The sequence below is a fragment of the Anopheles merus genome, unplaced genomic scaffold (genome assembly GCF_017562075.2).
Source record: "Anopheles merus strain MAF unplaced genomic scaffold, AmerM5.1 LNR4000211, whole genome shotgun sequence".
In the NCBI taxonomy this organism is placed as follows: Eukaryota; Metazoa; Arthropoda; class Insecta; order Diptera; family Culicidae; genus Anopheles; species Anopheles merus.
The window spans coordinates 53,324-63,445 of record NW_024427791.1 but is presented as its reverse complement, the minus strand read 5'-3'; the positions used below and the strand labels follow the sequence as shown (position 1 = coordinate 63,445).

At 47.6% G+C, this 10,122-nt stretch overlaps 1 protein-coding gene across 1 annotated transcript; it reads left to right on the top strand.

Moving 5' to 3' along the window:
* The first annotated feature begins 5,060 nt into the window (after nt 1–5,060).
* Nucleotides 5,061–9,386, top strand: LOC121601868 (uncharacterized protein K02A2.6-like). Its single transcript, XM_041930671.1, has 2 exons — nt 5,061–5,287; nt 7,571–9,386. The coding sequence occupies exon 2, from the start codon at nt 7,929–7,931 to the stop codon at nt 8,895–8,897; it is 969 nt and encodes a 322-aa protein (XP_041786605.1). The 5' UTR covers nt 5,061–5,287; nt 7,571–7,928; the 3' UTR covers nt 8,898–9,386.
* The last annotated feature ends 736 nt before the right edge of the window (nt 9,387–10,122 follow it).

Genomic DNA, 10,122 nt, shown 5'->3' with positions numbered 1-10,122 from the left:
GTCAGCCGTCGTCCATGCTTTTCCCATCCATTCGTGCTATCTCTTTCTCGTGTGGACAATGATCATGAGCTTTGCTGTGGCGGGCATCATGAGCGCTTATAAAAACCGTTACACACATTGCGGCGATGAAGTTTCATTTTCACAAATCAAACCAAAAGCACAATGAGTTCAAACCCTGCAATGTAAAAATCACTAAGGAATCGCTAGCTCACGCTGGAGGGTTGGCTGTGCAACGCGCATTGCCCTAATTCACATTAACACGTTCAGCCCAGCGCTGATTTTCATCAACTTTCCTTTCCGCCGGCATCTAGAACGCAAGATGATTGTGAAACCGGTATACTGGAAAGTTCACTGGCAGTCCCTGGGGCCTGTCATCGAACTGAACGTGCTAAGCATTAAACATACTTTGTTACACTAAGCTTTTGCTTTCGTATGGTGTAGATTACACAGATATGCTGAGCCGTCTGCGCATGGGTTGTGAGCGTGCGTGTATGTGCAACACTTTCGCCAAATGTGTTTTTATCCGGAATGTTATCATCGGCCAAAGAAAGGAAGATGTTCATGACAGTGGCTGTTGACGCCTTACGGTAGGCAATGTGCATAGCACAACTAGAAGTAGAACAACTAGGGTAATTAGTACAGAATGGATTAGGGTAAGTGTACCAATTATGGCTGTAATATGTCATCAAGATATCGATTTACGCCTGTAAAAATAAGTATTAGGTACAATTCAAACTTCTTTATGTTTTATGTGTTGTGAACTGCTCTTTGCACTTATTATTTTATTCACACATATTAAAACATTACATAATAAATAATAATAAAAACGTAAAACACTTTAAAACGTACAATTGCGGTGGCCGCGCACCAACCGCACCGAGCGCCCTGCCGAGAGCTCCTGCTCGATCGGCTCGCCAACACACTCTGATCGTGCGGCACTCGGCACACACTAAGCCTTGCGCTGCTTAGTGTGTGCAACAGTGTGCGTGTACACTGTCGTCCTCCTGGACGTTGACCGGTTGCAGCGCAACTGCCACGGCAAGTCCAGGGGTCGGCACGGCTGCCCACAACATCTCCCCCTTTTAGTACCGAAGGGCTCGACCGACGCGGGGGTATTCCACTAAGGGAATACCGGCGTGGTGACACCCTTCCGGCCGATGGTACCAAGATGTGGGGATCCCGATGTTGTCGCGCTGAGCAGCGCTTGCGGCTGCTCTCGGCCCACACCGCGATGGCGATAACGCGGCGGTAATGCTGCTGCTGTGCCGCTCCCTGGGACGGCGGCGATGGTGTAACGGCGATGATGATGACGATGATGATAACGATGATGATGATGATGCCGCGATGATGACGATGATGATGATGATCCTTGCCCCAGGGCAGCAGCGATGGATTTTTTGTCCGATGACGGGCGGTAGAGATGAAAATACTCGGGCGGCATGGTTCCTCGCCCTCCTACGATGCTTTGGCTGCAGCCGGGGAAAAAATGTGTCCCGTTGGAACGGGGCTGCAGCCAGGGCGGCATGGCTCATCGCCCTTCTTTTATGCTGTGGCTGCAGTCGGGGCGCAATTGGCGACGCCCGTTCGACTGCAGCTGGGACGGCATGATACTTCGTCCCCTCTGGACACAGTGGCTGTAGCCGAGGCGTAATTGGCGACGCCTGTTCAACTACAGCCAGGGCGAAAGCGTTCGCGCCGATGTGTGCTGCTGTGTTACAGCCGATGCAACTTGTGCGTTGCCGAACGTGTTGTGCTGCCGAGGCGGAATAGTACGTCGCCGTGGTGAGAGGCAGGGCTCGAGCCGCGGCGGAATTGCTACCTCGCCGATGATGTGCTGAGCTCGAGCCGGGGCGGTATTGCTCATCGCCGATGGATCTTTGCACTGCTGCTGCTGCAGCTGGGCGGAATGCGTCCTCGCCCGATGAATCTGGGGGCTGCAGCATGGGCGGATGCGACGCCCATCCGAAGATCCAGCAGCAAGGCGGAAAGCTGCCTCGCCTGTGGTGCTGCTGGCGTTGCTGGGGCTGCAGCCCGACGTCCTTCCTTGTCGCCGAGAGTGTGTGTTCGGCTGCCCATGTGGTCGCCAATGATGGGACGGCAGCCGGGGGCCTCGGTGTTGGCGGCGGTGGCGACCCAAACCGTTCGCGGTGTCCCGCAAGCACGGGGACCGGTGCCAACGCGATGGCCGCTGCGATGATGCAGCAAAAACGAGATGGGCCCGATCGCGATGGCGTTCCGCGGGTTCTTGTTGGATCCCCCTTACGCAGGAGGATCCCATCCTCGTCGCCACTGTTGTGAACTGCTCTTTGCACTTATTATTTTATTCACACATATTAAAACATTACATAATAAATAATAATAAAAACGTAAAACACTTTAAAACGTACAATTGCGGTGGCCGCGCACCAACCGCACCGAGCGCCCCTGCCGAGAGCTCCTGCTCGATCGGCTCGCCAACACACTCTGATCGTGCGGCACTCGGCACACACTAAGCCTTGCGCTGCTTAGTGTGTGCAACAGTGTGCGTGTACACTGTCGTCCTCCTGGACGTTGACCGGTTGCAGCGCAACTGCCACGGCAAGTCCAGGGGTCGGCACGGCTGCCCACAACATTATGTAACCTTCAATGTGTAGAACACGAGGGTATTTTTTATTTTCACTCAGTTTTTATCAAAAAACTGAATTGAAAAATTTCAATTCAAAATTGCATCTTAAGGTACCAATTATGGCTATAGTGTTCCTAGCAATTCGCCACAGCTGTACCAATTGTGGCTGTATTCTAAAACTCGTAAATATTTACACCAAAAATTACTTTGTGACATTGTTTTCATTGAAATCAAGTAATAATAAGTTCACTGCACCAAAATAACCACCATTAAATACGTAAAATTAACATTTTAAAATATCCGTTTTCTATCACTGGTTGTATATCCACGCTCAATTCATCGCACAATTGCTGAGGCTAATCCTAAAAAAAATACTTTCGTACACCTTTCTAATGACACCGTGCTTGGACACACACCTGACAATTCTTCATATCACCTGGAAGCTATTCCGAAGCCAGCTACCGTTTCAGCGCTATACGAAGTGGAGCACAAATCAGGGTGGTATGTTTGAATTTGTTTAAATGAAGAATCGTAGCCATTCTGGCGAAGATACTTCCGGTCAAGACTGGCACTAACTATTGATCAGGGAAGAACAAGAGCGCATTTAGCAATAAGGCGACACGAGCGGCTTCAGATTTCACTTCTTCGTATGAAGTTATTCAAGATTGCATTCTTTGCAAGTAGCAAGAAACTGATTCGATTACATTCCACTGATTATTCCACTGATTACTGGTTCGAACACTTAACAAAAAAATGATGCTTAAAACACATATTAACACTTAAGATTGCTGTTGTGAGCTAACCTGGACCGGATGGATTGCTACTAATAACTCACCGTTGGCGCGTGAGTGATCATCGGTTGATGTGTGCGTGCAATCCATCTGGATCATCGTTTGTGCGGTCAACGGGGTCGACCGGCGAACACGCCGGCACTTGGCAACTGGCAATTAAGGATAGCGCACGGAAAGGGAACGGCGGGAAACAGTCTTCGTCTTTTTACGTTAGAATAACGTCTTTTATGTTAATACAGTTATATGTTCGTTTATGTTACAAACGCGTGTACCTCTCAGTGTAATAACAACCGAAGAAAGAAAGGAACATATCAGTGGCGACGAGGAGTAAAAAAAAAAAACAGGAAAAGGCTTGTGATTAGTTGTGTGCGAATTTAGTGCTGTTCATTAAAAAAAAAAAATACGCGACCGCGAGCGAAGCGTAGAAGGATGAACACCGGCGAAAATGGTGCACCGGACTTCTCTATGGAAGTGGACCAGAGAAGAGCATCCCTGCTGCGTGCGAGTGCGTTTGCCCCGTCGCAGCATCTTTTGCCGCCCACCAGCGAAGGGCAAGCGTCGATGGTGCAACCGCCATCGCAGAATGCAGCTTCGCAGCCATCGCCAGCCGCAGTTCCAGCGCCCACCACCGATTCGGCGATGATAATGCAGATGATGCAGCTAATGGAACAGCAGATGCAGCAGCAGCAACAGCTCATTACGCGTATGCTGCAACAGCCACAGTCACTATCACAGCCGAGCCAGACTGTTCCCTCACAGGCCGTTGCCCCCTGCAATCCCGAACTCATCATGGAAGCGTTGTCGGGCAGCATCATGGAATTCCGCTATGAGGCGGAGTCAGATATCATCTTTGCTACGTGGTTTGCCCGATATGATGATCTTTTCGCGCAAGATGCCTTTCGTCTTGATGATGCAGCGAAAGTGCGCTTGCTGGTGCGCAAGCTGGGCTTTGCAGAATACGCGCGCTATGCCAGCTTCATACTGCCAAGTGTCCTTCGTGATGTGCCGTTTGATGAAACGGTTGAGAAGCTGACCGCTCTATTTGGGAGAGCGGAAACCCTCGTGAGCAAGCGATATAAATGCTTGCAGCTGATTAAATCACGCAATGAAGACCTGTTGTCGTTTGTCTGCCGCGTTAATCGCTCTTGTGTTAATTTTCAGCTATCGGCGATGAGCGAAGAGCAGTTCAAGTGCTTGATACTGGTATGCGGTTTGAAGGACGATGCCGATGCAGACGTGAGGACGAGATTGCTCTCCCGCATCGAGGAGAGAGCCGACGTCACGTTGGAGCAACTCTCCGCTGAGTGTGAGTGAATCTCCAGTCTAAAGGTGGACAGCGCCATGATCGCTACTCAGGCGGAGGAGAAAGTCCTAGCGATACACAGTGCAAGTAGAAGTAAAGTGCAGCAACAGAAACAACAAACACAGGTGCGTAGATTTCAGCAAGGGCAGCAGAATCAGCAGCGGAAGAATTTCGAGGGAACAAGCAAGCCGCCCAGATCTTGTTGGTTGTGTGGTGATCCACACTGTGCCCGTATGCCCTACACAAGTGTTGTGATTGCGGAAGAACGGGCCACCGCGAAGGATTTTGTAACCAGCGGAAGAAGTGGTGGCCAAAGAAGAGAAAGTTCAACAAGTGGAACAAAACACACCGGTGGACACACGTACAGTTACCGTGAATGTACACAGCGTGCGCCATGCAAGAAAATTTGTTAATGTTTTGATCAATCGCTACAGGGTTCGCCTACAGCTAGACACCGGCTCCGCAATAACTGTCATTGGACGAAAAATTTGGCAGCAGCTTGATGAGCCAACATTGAGACCGGTAGAAGTCCATGCGAGAACAGCGCCTGGTTCGCACCTTCAGCTGGATGGTGAATTTTGTGCTCAGGTAACGATTGGGGACATAACGAGGGTTGCCGTAATACGGGTAATAGCTTCTGATTTGCAGCTTCTGGGAGCCGATTTAATAGAGCTATTTGAGCTTGGTTCTGTACCGATGGACTATTTCTGTAGTAGAATCGAAGCTGAATCTGGAAAATGGGAGAGTCGATTCCCCGAGGTGTTTAGCGGCACTGGACTGTGCACCAAGGCAAACATCCAGATAAAGCTAAAAGAAAATCACCGTTCGGTGTTCTGCCCGAAGCGCCCTGTAGCATATGCGATGCAAGCAACGGTGGATAAAGAGCTCGATCGCTTGCAAGGCTTAGGCGTGATTACCCCAGTCAACTATTCGGACTGGGCAGCCCCAATCGTAGTGGTGCGGAAGAAAAATGGCAGCATAAGAATATGCGGAGATTATTCGACTGGCCTGAACGCTGCTCTCCAGTCATATGAGTATCCACTCCCACTGCCAGACGATATATTTGCAAGATTGGCACAATGCAAATTTTTCAGTAAGATAGATTTGTCCGATGCATTTCTGCAAGTCGAGATAAACGAGCAATATCGTCCTCTTCTAACTATTAACACGCATCGCGGATTCCCAAATAGCCAGAATTGCTTAAGCAGCTCATTTTGGCACGCTAAAGATCGCTGCTCTAATTCGCCTTTTGCAGTAGATAAACAGCATCAAAATTCTATGTGGATCTTTAAAACAGCGCCTAAGCAGCTTCCTTATGCCACGATTCCAGGGATTATTTTTCTGTGTGTTTTATTTTCAAGTAAGCGTCATCGATGAAATAAACAACAAGATTTGTTTCGTTTAAACACATATGTATATTTTTAAAACTTTTGTATTGATGAATTACACAAAATTTTACACAATTTACTGATAATTCACAATCACTTCACTCAATATTCCTTCTTTAATTAACTTATCTAACTTGTACAGCAGCAATGAGATGATTGACGGCGTCTCTCTTTGACACTTTGACAAGATCCACCTTGTACCGATGCCATGCATTAAAAAGCTATAAAGTTCCACCAAGTTCGATACACACTCTTAACAAGCCTTAAAGTTCTATCATGAACCCTACACATAGTGCTAATCAGCCGCAAAGTTCCAAAGAGTACCATGTGCCTGTTAAAAAGCTCCATAGTTCTGCAAAGTACCGTCTATCTCTTAATCAGCCACAAAGTACGACATCGGAACGATTTTTCGTTAAACAGCCCTAAATCAGCTATAAAGTACGAGCTGGCTATTTGGGTTGTTTCACTATAATCGTTTACCGCCAGGCATAAAGATCGCCCCAGCCGCGTTTCAACAACTAATCGATGCAATGCTCGCTGGATTGAAATGTACTTCTGGGTACATGGATGATGTAGTTGTTGGAGGAAGAACAGAACGCGAGCATGATGAGAACCTCCTCAATCTTTTCCGTCGTATAAAGGACTACGGATTTACAATCCGTGCGGAAAAATGCTCATTTAAAATGGTGCAGATTGAGTACCTGGGCTTTGTGATCGATAGACAGGGTCTTAGGCCAAACCCAGCGAAGATCGACGTTATACGCAAAATGGCAGCACCAACAAACGTGAGCGAAGTTCCGTCCTTTTTAGGAGGTGTGAACTATTATGGTAAATTCCTACCGAAGATGCGAGAGCTCCGATACCCGCTGGATGAACTACTGAAGAACGACAGAAATTTTGTATGGACGCACAAGTGTGAGCAATCTTTCAAAAGGTTTAAGGAGCTGTTATCGTCTGATTTGCTGCTCACGCATTAGGACCCAAATGCGGAAATAGTTGTGTCTGCAGGTGCTTCGTCGATAGGTCTAGGCGCGACGATTAGCCATCGTTTTATGGATGGCTCCCTAAAAGTCGTGCAGCATGCATCGAGAGCCCTCACGAAGGCCGAAGCCAACTACAGTCAGATCGACCGCGAAGGATTGGCCATTATCTTTGCTGTGAAGAAATTTCACAAGATGCTGTTTGGGCGCCATTTTCGACTACAGACCGACCATCGACCTTTGCTTCGGATTTTTGGGTCTAGCAAAGGTATTCCGGTGTACACAGCCAACAGATTGCAGCGATTTGCATTGCAGTTGCAAATGTACGATTTAAGCATCGAATATGTGCAGACCGAGAAGTTTGGCAATGCGGACGTGCTTTCGAGACTGATTAATGAGCACGCAAAACCGGATCCAGAATACATCATCGCAAGCGCTGAGTTGGAAGATGACGTAAGATACGTAGCACTAAATTCAATTAATATATTTCCACTCAATTTTAGTGACGTTGCGAAGGCCACGGCATCCGACCCGGTGCTGCGATAAGTATACAACTACATCATGGATGGGTGGCCCCAAAACATCACCTACGCTACAGAATTGGCTTGCTTCTACCACAGAGGCGAGGCCCTCACCACGGTCCGAGGTTGCATTCTGTTCGGGGAAAGGGTGGTAATCCCAACCAAACTTCAGCAGCGGTGCCTAAAACAGCTGCATGAAGGGCACCCAGGAATCCAGAGAATGAAATCCATAGCTCGGAGTTATGTGTATTGGCCGTCAATAGACGGAGATGTAGTAGGCTAAGTTAAAACATGCCATGCTTGCGCGATAGCGTCAAAGTCCTCGCCACGCGAGATACCGATGTCCTGGCCGAGGACAAAGAAGCCGTGGCAGCGCATTCACATCGATTTCGCCGGGCCGATCGAAGGTGATTACTTTTTGATAGCGGTAGATGCGCACACGAAGTGGCCAGAAGTGGTAAAAATGCGAACAACAACAACCAGAGCAACCATCGCAGTACTAAGAAGCATTTTCGCGAGATTCGGATACCCAGAAACACTGGTCAGCGATAATGGGCCGCAATTCGTCAGTACTGAATTTTCAGCGTATTGCTGCAGTCGTGGTATTCAGCACATCACAACGGCGCCATTTCATCCCCAGTCAAACGGGCAGGCCGAGCGCTTCGTAGACACTTTCAAGACGTCAACAAGGAAGATTGAGGAAGGCGGAGCAACTCGTGAAGAAGCTCTTGACATATTTTTAGAAACCTACCGTACGACTCCCAATCCGGTGCTAGAGAATAAACAATCGCCAGCGGAAGCTATGCTTGGGCGAAAAGTTCGAACGGCTCTGGAATTGCTAAAACCTCCTCTTGCGGCACGAGATGAACCGGCAGTTTTAGTTCATAAACGTTTTCAGCGTGGTGACCGCGTTTATGCAAAGCTGTTTGTGCGGAACTCGTGGAAATGGGTGTCTGCACGAGTAAAACGGGAGCTTGGCAGCGTAATGTACGAAGTGGAGACGGATGGTTTTCGGGTACATCGTCGACACGTAAACCAGCTACGGAGGCGTGATTCACTTAGCGTGCGTGAATCAAGCAATAATTCTGAAGAGCCAAGTCGTTTACCGCTAGACATTTTAATGGGCAGAGCAACAGCGGAAACGGTTGTTTCACCAACGGAGCAGCAAAGTAACACATCCCCTGCACAGCCGTCCCTGAGTCCAGTCCCTTTGGCAGTCCAAAGACGTCAGCAGCCGATACGATCGCTACGCCGATCTTCTAGAGATAGAAGGCTCCCGCGTCGGTTCGATGGGTATCGTCTTTGTTAAACAGGGGGAGATGTTGTGAGCTAACCTGGACCGGATGGGTTGCTACTAGTAACTCACCGTTGGTGCGTGAGTGATCATCGGTTGATGTGTGCGTGCAATCCACCCGGGTCATCGTTTGCGCGGTCAACGGGGTCGACCGGCGAACACGCCGGCACTTGGCAACTGGCAATTAAGGATAGCGCACGGAAAGGGAACGGCGGGAAACAGTCTTCGTCTTTTTACGTTAGAATAACGTCTTTTAGGTTAATATAGTTATATGTTCGTTTATGTTACAAACGCGTGTACCTCTCTGTGTAATAACAACCGAAGAAAGAAAGGAACATATCAATTGCGAAAATAACAACGAGAAACCCGAGTTGTACCCTTGTAAACTACGCGCTACGACCAAAACGACAATTGTCAACAAAGCATCCATAGCATACTGCGATATTTGGTACACCGAAGGTTAGTTGTACCAATTATGGACGTACAGGAAAAAGGCATATTTTCGATGAAATGTTGGTAGACTTTGATGAGTAGTCGTTAAATAACTAATATTTTGCACCAAAATGATGATTTTGAGATAAAATTATGGTTAGGTGCTTGAAAATCGCTAATATCCTAAGGTGCTACTCTTAGCAAAATGGTAAGAGATACCAAAAATCTTGACAACACATTTTAAAAGGATGATATTTATCAAACGGAAGTGACCAACATGAATCTAATGAAGCACAAATGTGTTAAAATGTTCATAGGGTAAACGTACCTATAGTGGTGCTAGTACCAATAGTGGTGGTATTGCACTTAAATGCGTCTCATACGATAAATTAACAGTAGTTAAGTTATCTACTATGGTGAGAAATGTTCTCTAGCCTTTTACAAAGGATTTAAAAATGAAATGGGGCCATTCTGTTTCTTGGTCATCGAAAAATCCATTATTTATGAAAGGTATCAACATTTTTCCAAAATCCTTAAGATTTCATAACGATACTTATATTTTTATTAACGTTGTAAATGACCACATAACAACGCAATTATTAGTTTTTTAACATAATTGTTATCAAATGCTTGGCCGGTCTCGTAGTACAGTCGTCAACTCGAGCGACTTAACAACATGCCCGTCATGGGTTCAATCCCCAAATGGACCGGGCCGCCATACGTAGGACTGACTATCCTGCTATGGGGGGAAATCAATTAGTCACTGAAAGCCAAACCCACAAGTGGTGCAGGCAGGCCTTGACCGACA